Genomic DNA, 18,270 nt, shown 5'->3' with positions numbered 1-18,270 from the left:
GACGTTACCTGGACCGAGCAGATGGACACGGCGTTCACGGGCGCGAAGCTCGCCTTGGCTAACGCCACCATGCTCGCGCACCCGGCGCCCGATGCACCGATCGCCCTCACCACCGATGCCTCGGACTACGCGGTGGGCGCAGTGCATGAGCAATGGGTGCGTGGAGCTTGGCAACCGCTGGCGTTCTTTAGCCGGCAGCTTCGCCCGCCCGAACGCCGTTACAGTACCTTCGACCGCGAGTTGCTCGGACTTCACTTGGCGGTCAGGCACTTCCGCCATCTGCTCGAGGGCCGGGCGTTCACTGCCTTCGTCGACCACAAGCCGCTGATCTTTGCGATGGGCAAAGTCACCGAGCCGTGGTCGGCCCGGCAGCAGCGTCACCTCTCGGCCGTGTCCGAGTACACGACGGACATCCAGCACGTCGCGGGGAAGGACAACCCGGTGGCGGATTGCCTTTCCCGGGCCGTCGCCCACGCAGTCCACCTCGGCATCGACTATGCCCGGATGGCAGCGGACCAGGCCGCTGACCCCGACGTCCAGGCCTTGCGGACCGCCGTCACGGGCCTCCGCGTCACCGAGGTGCCGTTTGACGGCGCGGGCGTGGCCCTCTTGTGCGACGTCTCCCTCGGGCGTCCTCGCCCCATCGTGCCCGCGGGCTGGCAGCGCCAGGTGTTTGACGCCATCCACGGCCTGTCCCACCCGGGCGCGAGGGCCTCCCAAAGGCTGATCGCCGACAAGTTCGTCTGGCATGGCCTCCGGAAGGCCGTCCGCGGCTGGGCCAGGACGTGCCTCGCGTGCCAGCGCGCCAAGGTGCACCGGCACACCCAGGCCCCGTTGGCCCCGTTCACGGTGCCGGAACGCCGGTTTGACCACGTCCACGTGGACCTGGTGGGACCTCTGCCCCCCTCGCGGGGTTTCACCTACGTCCTCACCATGGTGGACCGCACCACCCGGTGGCCGGAGGCCGTGCCCTTGGCGTCGACAACGGCGGCCGATGTCGCGCAGGCTTTCATCGCCACCTGGGTCGCCCGGTTCGGCGCCCCCTCAGACATCTCATCCGACCGCGGCCCCCAGTTCACCTCGGAGCTCTGGGGGGCGGTTGCGCAGGGGCTCGGGGTCCGGCTGCACCGAACCACGGCCTACCATCCCCAGGCTAACGGCCTGTGTGAGCGATTTCACCGCTCATTGAAGGCCGCGCTCCGGGCCACCCTCCGCGACGGCGGCTGGGTCGACAGGCTCCCCTGGGTCCTGCTGGGCCTCCGGACGGCGCCCAAGGAGGACCTGCGCGCATCCGCGGCGGAATTGGTCTTCGGGCAACCGCTGCGGGTGCCGGGCGAGTTCCTCCCCGACTCCACGGCACCATGGTCCGCGGCACAGCAGCGCTCCGCTCTACAAGAGACCGCCCAGAGGTTCGCCCCGGTGCCAACGGCATGCCACGGGGACCCACCGACGCACGTCGCCCCGGAGCTTCGCACGGCGGAGTACGTCTTCGTCCGCCACGATGCCCATCGGACACCACTGCGGCCCCCGTACGACGGGCCTTTCCGCGTGCTGGAGACCGGGGCGAAGCACTTCACCCTGGACATCGGCGGTACTCCTGACCGCGTTTCGGTAGACCGCCTCAAGCCGGCCCACCTCGATGTGGACCATCCACCGCCAGTGGCCCGACCCCCACGTCGGGGCCGCCCTCCTGCGGGCGGACCCCTGGCACCGCCCAGCCCCGCCGCCACGCCGCCCCCCGGTCCTGCACCCATCCCAGGGGCAGCCAGGGGCATCCCACCTGGCATCCCTGCACCCCGGACGCCGCCGATCGCCAGGGGGCGCTTCGGCCGGGTCATTCGTCTGCCCCGCAAACTGGCCCTCCAGGTGCGCGGGAATTCTGGGGGGGCGCGTGTGGCGGACACAAAAGCCCACTGGCGTGGTGACATCATTCCGCGCACCAAGTGGGCGGTGGCCACGCACCAGGGGTAGGCGTGGCCTCATGATATACACCGGGCGCCCAGCCCGGGACAGTACAGTGTTACAGTGTAGTCTTACAATAAAGACGTTTATATGTTACCGCTTGTCCGCTTCCTCCTTGCTCACAAGCAGCGCGCGTAACGCCGCGCTTTACTATAATGTATTTTCAGTATTGTATATTATTCAATTGTGCTTCCTATGTTTCTTGCAGGGTGCACGAGGTTTCCCTGGCACACCTGGTCTACCAGGAGTCAAAGGTCATCGAGTGAGTTTCTCAAAAAATATAATAAAAATGTGCTTCAGAACACTCTTCTTCCTCATACGTCCATAATCAACATGATCACCAACTTGCATGTCACATGTGCTATTTTGGGTTTCTTGTGACATTTGCCTTTGTTATATTCTGACTCGGTGACTGCTGTGCTTGTTGTGTTTATGACAGGGATTCCCAGGGCTTGATGGTGCTAAGGGCGAGGAAGGAAGTGCTGGAGCTAAGGTGAGCGGGAGATCAAAATGGTACACCACTCACATGGAATATATCACTAGCACAATAGCACATGGTGTTTCCAATTATGTATAAACAAGACCGAAAGTCTAACAGCGGTGTAGCCGGGCTTGTAAAACATTATAAACCACAAACACATATGATTAGCTTTTTAAACAGTCACTAATGCTGTTTATAACATTAAACAAAGAAATTTGGAGGAATCCTGACATCCGTGAGGTAAGTTTTACTTGCAGAATTGAGCGTACTTACAGAACTCTTCTGGAAGAAAGCAAATACCTATTTTGGGGGGTCAAACCTGGACCCACTTTGACCCCCGGTAGACCCCTTTAGACCTCAATCTTTTTAATGCCGTGACCAAACTTTATTCACACCACAACAAATATAATTTGTGCCAAGTTTGGTCGCAATCCCATCAGCGGTTTCAGAGAAGAAGTTGCAAGTGTTTACGGATGGATGGACAGACTGATGGACAGACTGACGGACGGACGACAAGGGTTTGGTAAATAACACGACCCTTCCTGCCGCTAAAGTGGTGTTTTTCATAGCGGCCTTTTGAAACCCGCCAATTAAGGTTTTGTTTTGAAAACCACCTATGAACCCCACTGTTCCTGCTGTTTAACATGAAACTGAAAGGGAGGAAGCCCAGGGTGTGCTCATTTACCAAGCAGCTAGCTAGCGCTTGCCAAGCCAGCCGTTCCTTAACGGTTTTGAATGGAGTTCTTGCTCAAATGCTTAAACCATTTGGTGATCTCTCTGCAAGAAACTTGGTAAATGAACACACACCCAATGTTCTTGAGACTTGACCATAGATTGACTGTAATCTGTATACCCCAAAGAGGAATTGGCCCTTCCTGCTGCTCCCTTACCGAGCAGGTGTACTACTAAATTAAAATGTCAGTCAGTGGAGTCAGCCATTGTAATGACATCATAGACGTAATGATGTAGCATGACGGACGGACACAAAACTGCCGCTACTTTAATATATAGAAGATGATACATTTTAACCTCCAGTAACTTTGCAGTCACGACAAAGGGATTAGTGTTACGATTAGATTTACTATAATATTGATGTTACATCATCATTATTTCGAAAATGCTATTACTATCAAAAAACCGAGGCGAATTCCTTACTTCTGCGGTTATTAGTACCGTACACTGCTTCAATCCATTAAATTTGCATTCATGACATTGGGATTAAAGTGTTATGGTCATATTTACTATATTATTATTATTATTATCATTATTATTATTATTACAAAAACAATACTACTGTATTAAGAAACCTGGGCTTAATTTGTCCAAACTGGCCTGAAGGTGAAGCATGAAGCCAAAGGCCTATATGTACTGTGTCATTGGAAGACCCGTAACGCTTATGCTTTCAATATTTGATGGTCATTTTAGCAATTTGTTTGTTTGTGTTTCACACTGAATGAAGAACGTAAAGGTAGAGCATGGCGATTGTGACATATGACAGGTTCGACGATATGTTCGGCCTGAACGAACGAAATTGGAATAAAATGGCGGTGTGCGGAGTCATCTGCCATACCGCCGTAATGACATCAGATGTAATCACATCACCCTGTCATGTGACCAGATCCTCAGCTCTGATTGGTATACATTTGAGGGGACATACATATATATATATATATATATATATATATGTATATATATATATATATATATATATATATATATATACATACATATTGTTGCGGATCTCCCGAAGCCCATTCCCGTTACAAAGGGGGGCGGTTAAACCCTTTTTTCCCCCTTGGGTCTTCGGGTCCGCGAGGCCGAATCGCCCCTTCCAGAGCAAACGTGAAAAAGGGTATTGGGCCAACTTCGCATGTACCTTTAACCCACACTGCCACGAAAGTGGGGACCGAACCTCGCACAAGCCACGCTCAATCGAGTACGCCTGAGCGGTATGCGTATCACGCGACTCGTGCTGTTACTTTTATGGAACCCAATTCGAGCGGTTCTATTCGTACCATGCGAAGCCAATGGATGGAAGGGACGAGAACGGTCAAATCAAAGGAAGAACACAATTTATTATTATTTACAATGATCAGGATGAAGGAAAGGGGACACAGAGCAGAAGCTTAATCAATTTTAACTTATCACCAGACACAGGGCCCACTCACGCACACGGGGAGATGGAGGAAGAATGTTCGCGCGCTAAACGCGCTTTGCCATCGGTCGCTCCGGAACAGCTCCCTCGGCGTGGCTCTCGGATGTTCACGGCACGTATGCAGGCGAAGGCAGGAGGAGATCGCGCGTCTGTGGCCCGGCACGGGTCGTCCTTTCGAGTGCGCGATTAATACAGCGCAGAGCGCAGGGCACGGGGAAAGTTTGTGTACAATCTTGATCACCACAATTCAACGCACTCGTTCTGCGGCGTGGTTCTCATGCGTGCTCAAGCTCAACTCTCTCTCACAGGGAACTGTAACTCAGTACTTGAACTCACGATACTCTCCGGCTCTGACTGACGTGCACACGACTCTGACTCAGAACTCTTCTTACCTCTTCTCTGAACTCTGAACTCCTCTGAACTGAGGTGGGGAGGTTCAGATCAGGGTTTTATGGCCCCGCCCCAGAGTCTCACTCGAATGTTCCAAACCCCGCCTCTGGTCATCCTGGTTAGCCACTCCCATCGAGCCCTGATTGGCAGCTTCGTCTTACCGACCACTCCCTCCTGCAGTGCCTCCCTTTGGCCTCGCCCGACTTGTTCAGGCCTGCCACGTGGCATTTCAGCGCCAAAAGAACACCTAAGCTCACTGGCCTACTCAACGCAAAACTAAACACAGGAAAGGACTATGCTTACATTCACTAAGAAATAACTGAACTATCACGAGGTTTAATGTTGTGGTGCATCTACCTACGAGGGGGAATTAACCTTTATTCCAAAACCACAACACTACACCCCTCTCTCATCAGACTCGTCCCGAGTCGAAACCACCAATGGAACAACCGGTAGAGCCTGACATGCAAAATTAACCTTACTTTTAAATGTGACACATAGGTGTGGTTCCCCCTAGCATTTATTCTGACCCGTGTGTGCGACAGTCTTAGCACTAGATATGTCCCTCCTATTGCGTTGAGCAGCTACCTAACAGTTTCACGCCCACAACTACCCGAGTATTTCCGGAATTTTCAAACTAAACACATAGCCGGTGGGCAGCATTCTCATATTTACAAGCACGTATATTTATAATTATATGACCCAGGACCTGTTCTTTTTGGAAGAGAAGATTGGAGGGGAGAGAAAACACAGCAAAACACACTCATAAATGACACTTGCTGCTTGCTTCTTGCATCTTGCTTCTCGCTTCTTCTGTGTGCGTCTAACAAACCGGCTGGCCCCCTGACCAGCATACAGGCCATTTGAAGCATCGGTGCCAACTAAACTTGCAGAACTTCTCATCCCTAGCACACAACAATAAACAAAAATGCTTTTATTTGGCCAGCAGGGCCGTTGTCACGTGGTCCAACTGCATGGCATCATCGCCACTCAAACAAGTGGTCCGAAGTGCAAGATGATTTTGCAGCAAGATGCTGCACAGCAGAGATGCAAGGCCACAAGGCTTGTGTGGTCCATGAGTGTAACAAGGTGCAGCAAAGTGGTTTGGCAGCAAAGTGCTGCCCAGGTTGGCTGCACAGGTGCGACAATGACATGGCAGCACGGTGCAGAAGGGATGCTGCACAGGTCTATGGTGCTGCACAGTTCGTCCTCCATAATGGTCCTGGGGCGGGGGAAGAGAAAAGGCACAACAAGCAAGCGGAAAAGATGCAGTGGCACATCGAAAAACAAGGTGGTGTGGCGCGAGGTACACAGAAGAGCGAGCAGAGCAGGCTCGTCCTTAGCCGTCCATACCCCCCAACCGTCGGCTACCCTACCCTAGCCCCCCTCCCCTCTTGTATTTACAATCTGTCACTACGTCTTGTCTCCCATATCCCCCTCTATAACAAATTCGTCTCCCAATCCCTCCCAAGAAGGAAGGGATGGAACAAATACAATGTCACCCTTACGTCGTGATGCGTCTCACAACTCAAACAGTTTACAGAGCCTTGGTGTGGAGCTCCTTCCTCCTTGGTGATTGGCTGTGGATGGTGCAAAGGGATTTCTCATCCTAAGTACTCTATGAACATTAACTCTTTTAAACTACCCGAAGTCGTACCCTGCCAATTGGCCTCTTTAAACTATGTGGTTCTAAAAACCCGAATTCACATTGCCCACACTGTGGTGCTCTCTGAATTTGGGTCTCACTCCCGCAAATATTCTCTCTGTGCCCCTGCACAATTTCGGGGCTGGGTCGTGTGCCCCTACCAGCAGGTCTACCTACCTGCGCACCTCTGCCACTGAAGCCGCCACCCGAGCTTACCTGCTCCTCGCGACTACCTAACTGGGGAAGGCCCTCCCTGGCGTTTACACCCTCTGTGCCCACTTTGGCATCGGGCAACCCGGGTCCTTCCCTGGGATCCTCGGGCCCCACTCACTTCTACAACAACTACCCTATCCAGGTCCCAGAGCCTACCTACGGCCTCACCTGGCTGACAAACTACCAGTGGCGGAGTGCTCCAATAACTATACTCACCAATTAAGCCACAGGCCCAGCCATTCCACAGTCTCATGCACCCTGCAAAGCATTACTTTTCCACCAACAGCACCACAGGTGTCAATATCCATACAATTTACCTGAGTCCTCTACCTGGCTTTACACTACCCCCCCCCCCCCTGGGCTTTCGCGAATGGGTTCCACTCCCCCCATTCACTCCTTCGCACCATGCATTCCACACCTTTTATTCCACACCAAGCATTCCACACCACTTACTTCCACACACCTTTTGTTCTCACTCCTCAAACACAATTCCTCAAGCACTACCACACAACTCCGTTTATTCCTACACACACACGGCATCATCTATCTAACTACTTCCCCTAAACTCGTGCTTCCCTCGTCGTCCCTTTACACTATGCACTCCCTGTTCCTTATCAACCAGCTAAGCTACCTACGTCCCCTTTATAGTCCAGGTGTCACTACTTAAATCTTGGTCTCTACTGTCTGCTAGATCCCTAACATTATCCTAGCCCTCCCTCGGCTAGCTTCGGTGCCCCATGGAGGAAACCATTGCTGGCACCCCATGTGCCTATCACTGCCATTCCCCTAAACTAGTGCTCATGGGCTCCATGTGAGGAATGGTGACACGACCATTCCCCCATGTGGGGGACACTACTCTCCACAGTCTGCTACACTACGAGCCTCTCCAAGTGGATGTGCGTCGTCGCAGCTCGGCCTCGAAGGGCCGAGCGATCCATTCAGGTGGTTGGTCGCCTGTATGTGGTGTCCGTCCGGCATTTTCGATCCAAGGGGGGAGGTGTGGATGGGCCGAGGTGCCGGGCTCCATCCCTTCGCGGGGCCTCGCGGTTCCACGCACGATGGCCCAACCGTCCACGGTTGGAGCACCGCACCCGACAGAGTGTGCGGCTCCGAAAACTCCTACCTCCCCTTGAACCTCGCCGATCACCTTTGCCGCCATGGCACGGCACCAACCATACAGTGCGGGGGCCGGTACGAATCGTGCACGCTGGTCCTTGTGATACCGACGCAGCACGGATTCCCTCCGGTCCCGGCAGCACACAACTCACCAGGGGCTCACGTACGCTACCTACGAGGGTGAATAAACCTTTATTCCAAAACCACAACACTATATATGGATGGACAAACACTGTTCCAGACGGCTTTGTCCTATGGGCTACGCATTAAAAACAATAAACTTCCACATAATATTAAACATTGAGCAAGTGATATAATTCTCACACACTGATTACTTTTTGCTCCATGGAGTGAGCCTAGCTTCAGCAGATAATCTTTTGTGATGCTGGGATATTCAATTGTTGTAACAGGGCAAATGGACAATAAAAAATAATTTATCAGCACATTTGTTGGTGATCTCCTGTTTAATAAATTGACCAAAATATTTACAATCATGTGCATTGGTGCTTGTGTAAATTTGTTTCTAAAGGGTGTTTCCCTAAAGAATGCCTTTTTTCCCGACCGAATGATTAGTTTCAGGAAAAAAGACATTATTTAGGGAAACACCCTTTACTGTAAGTATCACATATCCAACAAAAATGTGTGATTTAATCTTAATTTATATGAATCTACATACAGTCACGTGAAAAAGTAAGTAAACCCCATGTAAAGTTTTGACTTTTTCAACATATTTCGACATACAGCTATTTGATCTTCATTTCAACAATATTGATAGATAAAGGTGATATAATATAACAAATATCATGAAACATTTACATTTTGTAGTCCATTGTATAATTTAAATAAACATAAATGCAAATTTTGCATGTGGAAAAAGTAAGTACACCCTTGGCTCCAATAGGTGGTATTGCCCACTTTGGCAGAAACAACCTCAAGTAGGCGTTTCTTATAACTGTCTACCAGTCTCTGACATCAACTGGGAGAAATTTTTGCCCACTCCTCCATGCAGAATTCTTTCAGCTGTGCGACGTTTGAGGGGTTTCTTGCATGCACAGCTCGTTTCAAATCCCCCCACAACATCTCGATGGGATTCAGATCTGGGCTTTGACTTGGCCATTCCAGAACCCCCCATTTCTTTCTTTTCAGCCATTCCTTGGTGGATTTACTGGTATGTTTTGGGTCATTGTCATGTTGCAAGGTCCACCTTCGGTTGAGCTTCAACTCTCCGACAGATGGCCTCACATTATCCTCAAGCACCCTCTGGTACAATGAAGAATTCATAGTGGATTCTATGATGGTAACCTGCCCAGGCCCTGATGCTGCAAAGCTGCCCCAAACCATAATATTTCCACCACCATGCTTTACATTTCGTGTCAGGTTATTGTGGTAAAATTCTGTCTTTGGTTTTCGCCAAACATGTCTTCTGGTACTGTGGCCAAATAGCTCTACCTTTGACTCATCTGTCCAGAGAAAATTGTTCCAGAAGTGCTGGCCTTTGCCTTGGTGTTCATTGGCAAACTTTAGTCTTGCCCTGATGTTCTTTCTGGAGAGCAAAGGTTTCCTCCTAGCACACGTCCCATGTAGATCAAATTTGTGCAGCCTCTTTCTAATGGTGGACTCGTGCACTTTGACATCAACAGTGGCAAGAGGTACCTGTAGGTCCCGTGATGACATTCTGGGGTCCTTCGAGACTTCTTTCAGCATCTTGCGGGCTTGTCGCGGGCTGAACTTGCTGGGGCGGCCTGGCCTGAACAAGTTGGCAGTTGTTTGGAATCTTCTCCACTTGTAGATGATCTTCTGGACAGTCGAATGATTGATTTCAAATTGTTTGGAGATCTTTTTAAATCCCTTCCCAGACTTGTAGGCATCTATAACCTTCTTTCTGAAGGCCTCAGAGAGCTCTTTTGATCGAGGCATGGTGACGCCACACACTTCAACAACAAAGAGCAAACCAAACTAAATGTCTGAGGTTTAAATAAGACAGGTTCCTCCAAGATCCTCTCCAACGATGTTCTAATCATTTGCACCTGAGCTGGTGCACCTGATTCTAATTTTAGGTATTTGAAGTAGTGATAAATGTTGGGGTGTACTTACTTTTTCCACATGCGAGATTTGCATTTATGTTTATTTAAATTATACAATGGACTACAAAATGTAAATGTTTCATGATATTTGTTATATTATATCACCTTTATCTATCAATATTGTTGAAATGAAGATCAAATAGCTGTATGTCGAAATATGTTGAAAAAGTCAAAACTTCACATGGGATGTACTTAATTTTTCACGTGACTGTATACAGTCAGCTTCAGCAATCTTATCAAATCATTATTGCGCAGCATAATTTATAAAATGAATTGTTTACAATATTCAATGGCAATAGCATGACCAATCAACAAAAGTAAAGCTTTAAGTACTTTAAAAATCTAGTACGAAAGGCCAAATGAATCGCACAGACCACAATCCATTATTTTTTGTGTTTGGTATTTTTAGGAGGAAAAATGATGGAATGCAGCAGATGAGACAATTTCTGATCAAAAACTCAAACAATTTCTGTGAACAACAGACTGCTTGGACAAAATTCCTTACTGCAAAAAGAAAACCCCACAAAATTGCAAGACTTCGGATTAAACCAATTACTTATATTCTCTAAGAAATTAATGGATTACTGGACATCCAACAGGATGTGACATGTTCTGAGGTTCTAACCCAGAGCACATCAAGCCGTCCTTCCAGGTGAAATGGATTAAAAACCTGATAGCTCTCGACTGTGCAGCCAATTGTTACCCAGCATGTCTCCATGCAAGGATAATTTCTTAAATGCACAATAGACAGACAACGTGACTTGGTGATTGTGCTGGTGATCGTAATAATAGGCTTGCTCCAAAAAAAAATTAAAAACCGCTGTACGTGAATAACTTACTCAGTGTATGGAGCACCTTATATAGACAGCACATCATTATCTATGTCATTGTTAAAGCTTCATCACTATTGATGATTTGCTCACTGTATCGAGGACTTTATATAGACAGCACATCATTATCTATGTCATTGTTAAAGCTTCATCACTATTGATGATTTACTCAATGTATCGAGGACTTTATATAGACAGCACGTCATTATCTATGTCATTGTTAAAGCTTCATCACTATTGATGATTTACTCAATGTATCGAGGAATTTATTTAGACAGCACGTCGTTATCTATGTCATTGTTAAGTCTTCATCACTATTGATGATTTACTCAATGCATCGAGCACCTTATATAGACAGCACGTCGTTATCTATGTCATTGTTAAATCCTCATCACTATTGATGATTTACTCAATGTATCGAAGACTTTATATGGACAGCACGTCATTATGCATGCCATTGTTAAATCTTCATCACTGTTGATGATTTACTCAATATATCGAGGACTTTATATAGACAGCACGTCATTATCTATGTTATTGTTAAATCTTCATCACTATAGATGATTTACTCAATGTATCGAAGACTTTATATAGAGAGCACGTCGTTATCTATGTCATTGTTAAATCCTCATCACTATTGATGATTTACTCAATGTATCGAGGACTTTATATAGACAGCACGTCATTATCTATGTTATTGTTAAATCTTCATCACTGTAGATGATTACTCAATGTATCGAGGAATTTATATAGACAGCACGTCATTATCTATGTTATGGTTAAATCTTCATCACTATTGATGATTTACTCAATGTATCGAGGACTTTATATAGACAGCACGTCGTTATCTATGTCATTGTTAAATCTTCATCACTATTGATGATTTACTCAATGTATCGAGGACTTTATATGGACAGCACGTCATTATCTATGTCATTGTTAAATCTTCATCACTATTGATGATTTACTCAATGTATCGAGGACTTTATAAGGACAGCACGTCATTATCTATGTCATTGTTAAATCTTCATCACTATTGATGATTTACTCAATGTATCGAGGAATTTATAGAGACAGCACGTCGTTATCTATGTCATTGTTAAATCTTGAGCACTATTGATGATTTACTCAATGTATCGGGGACTTTATATAGATAGCACGTCATTATCTATGCCATTGTTAAATCCTCATCACTATTGATGATTTACTCAATGCATCGAGGACTTTATATAGACAGCACATCGTTATCTATGCCATTGTTAAATATTCATCACTAATGATGATTTACTCAATGTATCGAGGACTTTATATAGACAGCACGTCATTATCTATGTCATTGTTAAATCTTCATCACTATTGATTATTTACTCAATGTATCGAGGACTTTATATAGACAGCACGTCATTATCTATGCAATTGTTAAATATTCATCACTATTGATGATTTACTCAATGTATCGAGGACTTTATATAGAGAGCACGTCGTTATCTATGTCATTGTTAAATCCTCATCACTATTGATGATTTACTCAATGTATCGAGGACTTTATATCGACAGCACGTCGTTATCTATGTCATTGTTAAATCCTCATCACTATTGATGATTTACTCAATGTATCGAGGACTTTATATAGACAGCACGTCATTATCTATGTCATTGTTAAATCTTCATCACTATTGATGATTTACTCAATGTATCGAGGACTTTATATGGACAGCACGTCATTATCTATGTCATTGTTAAATCTTCATCACTATTGATGATTTACTCAATGTATCGAGGAATTTATAGAGACAGCACGTCGTTATCTCTGTCATTGTTAAATCTTGAGCACTATTGATGATTTACTCAATGTATCGGGGACTTTATATAGATAGCACGTCATTATCTATGCCATTGTTAAATCCTCATCACTATTGATGATTTACTCAATGTATCAAGGACTTTATATGGACAGCACGTCATTATCTATGTCATTGTTAAATCTTCATCACTATTGATGATTTACTCAATGTATCGAGGACTTTATATGGACAGCACGTCATTATCTATGTCATTGTTAAATCTTCATCACTATTGATGATTTACTCAATGTATCGAGGAATTTATAGAGACAGCACGTCGTTATCTATGTCATTGTTAAATCTTGAGCACTATTGATGATTTACTCAATGTATCGGGGACTTTATATAGATAGCACGTCATTATCTATGCCATTGTTAAATCCTCATCACTATTGATGATTTACTCAATGCATCGAGGACTTTATATGGACAGCACATCGTTATCTATGCCATTGTTAAATATTCATCACTATTGATGATTTACTCAATGTATCGAGGACTTTATATAGAGAGCACGTTGTTATCTATGTCATTGTTAAATCCTCATCACTATTGATGATTTACTCAATGTATCGAGGACTTTATATAGACAGCACGTCGTTATCTATGTCATTGTTAAATCTTCAGCACTATTGATGATTTACTCAATGTATTGAGGACTTTATATAGACAGCACGTCATTATCTATGTCATTGTTAAATCTTCATCACTATTGATGATTTACTCAATGTATCGAGGACTTTATAGAGACAGCACGTCGTTATCTATACCATTGTTAAATATTCATCACTATTGATGATTTACTCAATGCATCGAGGACTTTATATAGACAGCACGTCGTTATCTATGCCATTGTTAAATATTCATCACTATTGATGATTTACTCAATGTATCGAGGACTTCATATGGACAGCACGTCGTTATCTATGCCATTGTTAAATATTCATCACTATTGATGATTTACTCAATGCATCGAGGACTTTATATAGACAGCACGTCGTTATCTATGCCATTGTTAAATCTTCATCACTATTGATGATTTACTCACTTATCGAGGACTTTATATAGACAGCACGTCGTTATCTATGCCATTGTTAAATATTCATCACTATTGATGATTTACTCAATGCATCGAGGACTTTATATAGACAGCACGTCGTTGTCTATGTCATTGTTAAATCTTCATCACTATTGATGATTTACTCACTTATCGAGGACTTTATATAGACAGCACGTCATTATCTATGTCATTTTTAAATCTTCATCACTATTGATTATTTACTCAATGTATCGAGGACTTTATATAGACAGCACGTCGTTATCTATGTCATTTTTAAATCTTCATCACTATTGATTATTTACTCAATGTATCGAGGACTTCATATAGACAGCACGTCGTTATCTATGTCATTGTTAAATCTTCATCACTATTGATGATTTACTCACTGTATCGAGGACTTTATATAGACAGCACGTCGTTATCTATGTCATTGTTAAATCTTCATCAATATTGATGATTTACTCACTGTATCGAGGACTTTATATAGACAGCACGTCGTTATCTATGCCATTGTTAAATCTTCATCACTATTGATGATTTACTCACTTATCGAGGACTTTATATAGACAGCACGTCGTTATCTATGCCATTGTTAAATATTCATCACTATTGATGATTTACTCAATGCATCGAGGACTTTATATCGACAACACATCATTATCTATGTCATTGTTAAATCTTCATCACTATTGATGATTTACTCACTTATCGAGGACTTTATATAGACAGCACGTCATTATCTATGTCATTTTAAAATCTTCATCACTATTGATTATTTACTCAATGTATCGAGGACTTTATATAGATAGCACGTCATTGTCTATGTCATTGTTAAATCTTCATCACTATTGATGATTTACTCACTTATCGAGGACTTTATATAGACAGCACGTCATTATCTATGTCATTTTTAAATCTTCATCACTATTGATTATTTACTCAATGTATCGAGGACTTTATATAGACAGCACGTCGTTATCTATGTCATTTAAAAATCTTCATCACTTTTGATTATTTACTCAATGTATCGAGGACTTCATATAGACAGCACGTCGTTATCTATGTCATTGTTAAATCTTCATCACTATTGATGATTTACTCACTGTATCGAGGACTTTATATAGACAGCACGTCGTTATCTATGTCATTGTTAAATCTTCATCACTATTGATGATTTACTCAATGTATCGAGGACTTTATATAGACAGCACGTCGTTATCTATGCCATTGTTAAATATTCATCACTATTGATGATTTACTCAATGCATCGAGGACTTTATATAGACAGCACGTCGTTGTCTATGTCATTGTTAAATCTTCATCACTATTGATGATTTACTCACTTATCGAGGACTTTATATAGACAGCACGTCATTATCTATGTCATTTTTAAATCTTCATCACTATTGATTATTTACTCAATGTATCGAGGACTTTATATAGACAGCACGTCGTTATCTATGTCATTTTTAAATCTTCATCACTATTGATTATTTACTCAATGTATCGAGGACTTCATATAGACAGCACGTCGTTATCTATGTCATTGTTAAATCTTCATCACTATTGATGATTTACTCACTGTATCGAGGACTTTATATAGACAGCACGTCGTTATCTATGTCATTGTTAAATCTTCATCACTATTGATGATTTACTCAATGTATCGAGGACTTTATATAGACAGCACGTCGTTATCTATGTCATTTTTAAATCTTCATCACTATTGATTATTTACTCAATGTATCGAGGACTTTATATAGACAGCACGTCGTTATCTATGCCATTGTTAAATCTTCATCACTATTGATGATTTACTCACTTATCGAGGACTTTATATAGACAGCACGTCGTTATCTATGCCATTGTTAAATATTCATCACTATTGATGATTTACTCAATGCATCGAGGACTTTATATCGACCAGCACATCATTATCTATGTCATTGTTAAATCTTCATCACTATTGATGATTTACTCACTTATCGAGGACTTTATATAGACAGCACGTCATTATCTATGTCATTTTAAAATCTTCATCACTATTGATTATTTACTCAATGTATCGAGGACTTTATATAGATAGCACGTCATTGTCTATGTCATTGTTAAATCTTCATCACTATTGATGATTTACTCACTTATCGAGGACTTTATATAGACAGCACGTCATTATCTATGTCATTTTTAAATCTTCATCACTATTGATTATTTACTCAATGTATCGAGGACTTTATATAGACAGCACGTCGTTATCTATGTCATTTTAAAATCTTCATCACTTTTGATTATTTACTCAATGTATCGAGGACTTCATATAGACAGCACGTCGTTATCTATGTCATTGTTAAATCTTCATCACTATTGATGATTTACTCACTGTATCGAGGACTTTATATAGACAGCACGTCGTTATCTATGTCATTGTTAAATCTTCATCACTATTGATGATTTACTCACTGTATCGAGGACTTTATATAGACAGCACGTCGTTATCTATGTCATTGTTAAATCTTCATCGCTATTGATGATTTACTCACTGTATCGAGGACTTCATATGGACAGCACGTCGTTATCTATGTCATTGTTAAATCTTCATCACTATTGATGATTTACTCAATGCATCGAGGACTTCATATGGACAGCACGTCGTTATCTATGTCATTTTAAAATCTTCATCGCTATTGATGATTTACTCACTGTATCGAGGACTTCATATGGACAGCACGTCGTTATCTATGTCATTGTTAAATATTCATCACTATTGATGATTTACCCACTGTATCGAGGACTTTATATAGACAGCACGTCGTTATCTATGTCATTGTTAAATCTTCATCACTATTGATGATTTACTCACTGTATCGAGGACTTTATATAGAAAGCACGTCGTTATCTATGTCATTGTTAAATCTTCATCACTATTGATGATTTACTCAATGTATCGAGGACTTTATATAGACAGCACGTCGTTATCTATGTCATTGTTAAATCTTCATCACTATTGATGATTTACTCACTTATCGAGGACTTTATATAGACAGCACGTAGTCATGCATGTCATTGTTAAATCTTCATTACTATTGCTATTCCGTAGATTTTCCTCTCAGCACATGAAGTACAAATTAATAGGTACAAAGCCATCTTTAATGTATGTGCTATGTAGGTTTACATGTAGTGTTTAATGTGTGTCTCTTCAATGTATATTTAATGTATACATTGTGTAAGTGAGGTTATTTCAACAGGATTGATGTGTGAACTATTTTTTAACCAGGGGGAAGCTGGATCTCATGGTGAGAATGGAGCACCTGGCCCAATGGTAAGGATTCATCTTTTATATCTTGTTATCTTTACCTTTCTGATAATATAGGATTGACTGCTTGCAGATGATTTTGGGAATTCATACAGATATGCACATGAATATAATATGCAATGAGAATATAATACGCACATGAATATAATAAGAATATAATATGCACATGTAAATTATGGAGGTAGTCCATCTAATTAATGGGAATGTATTTTAAGAATGTGAAATGTGCAAGTTATAAAATAAAATCACTCTATTGGCAACTCATATAATAAATAGTCACTAAAAAGAGACAAAAAGCATAAATGCCATAAAATTATATTTGGAAAATAAAGAATATCCAGTTTTAAAATGCTTTCTCACTCATAGTCTATATTGTATGTTACACAAAGTGTTGTTCACCCTTGTTTCCCAGCACCTGTTTGTAATGCTGGTAGCATACCAAAACTTGCCAGGTTACATCTGCATCTAGTCACAACATCTATGAGCCTTTTATTCATTTTATAATTTCTTATCAATTGTGCAAAACATTTTTTTATGGACAATCTCAATTATATAAAATATCTGGCTTGCATTACAGGGACCTCGAGGCCTTCCGGGAGAAAGAGGGAGGCCTGGCCCAGCTGGACCTGCTGTAAGTCTTTCAACTGCCTGAATGATTTTACTCTAAAATTGTCTTCATCTGTACAAGGTGGCATACAGAATTTGAGATTGCTGCTTATAACAAGAGAGATGTGCACTTTATGTTGAAGTTAGTAGTGGATAATAAAGGAAGAATAAAGGAGCGATTCCTGAAGGGCAGCTTGCAAGAGAAAATGTCACAAATACAACATAACTAAAGATGGACATCCGATATTTCAATAAAATTAACACATCTTATCAATAAACTGTAACTTTGCTTGAACTTGTTTATCGTTGGTATGGCATTGAACCCAAATCTACTGAATTACTAGATGCCAATAGTTTCCTGCAAATAATGAAGAAGTGTGAACAAGAACATTTTAATTTATTTATTTATTTATATTTTATGTTGGAAGCTCCAGGCATGGACTATATAGTCCTCATCGAGGCCAGGCCTTAAATAAAAGAGAAGAAAAGTGTATGATGAAAAGTGTATGGTGTTTGTTTGTGAGAAAGAGAGGTTGAAGCTCGCCCGGTAGCTGATAGTTTGAGTGAGCCA

The 18,270-nt window shown here is 43.1% G+C and overlaps 1 protein-coding gene across 1 annotated transcript in view; it reads left to right on the top strand.

Annotated features, from left to right (window-relative positions):
• Window positions 1-18,270, top strand: part of LOC137436919 (uncharacterized) — a 114,731-nt gene that overhangs the window by 33,935 nt on the left and 62,526 nt on the right. The window contains exons 10-13 of the mRNA XM_068131154.2: window positions 2,171-2,224; window positions 2,402-2,455; window positions 17,055-17,099; window positions 17,671-17,724. Coding sequence (XP_067987255.2) covers window positions 2,171-2,224; window positions 2,402-2,455; window positions 17,055-17,099; window positions 17,671-17,724 — 207 coding nt within the window. The remainder of the gene's footprint in view (window positions 1-2,170; window positions 2,225-2,401; window positions 2,456-17,054; window positions 17,100-17,670; window positions 17,725-18,270) is intronic.

This window comes from Myxine glutinosa, chromosome 1, assembly GCF_964187855.1.
Source record: "Myxine glutinosa chromosome 1, kmMyxGlut1.1, whole genome shotgun sequence".
Classification (NCBI taxonomy): Eukaryota; Metazoa; Chordata; class Myxini; order Myxiniformes; family Myxinidae; genus Myxine; species Myxine glutinosa.
Note: the sequence above shows the minus strand (reverse complement) of the source record. Positions and strands in the feature narration are given on the sequence as shown.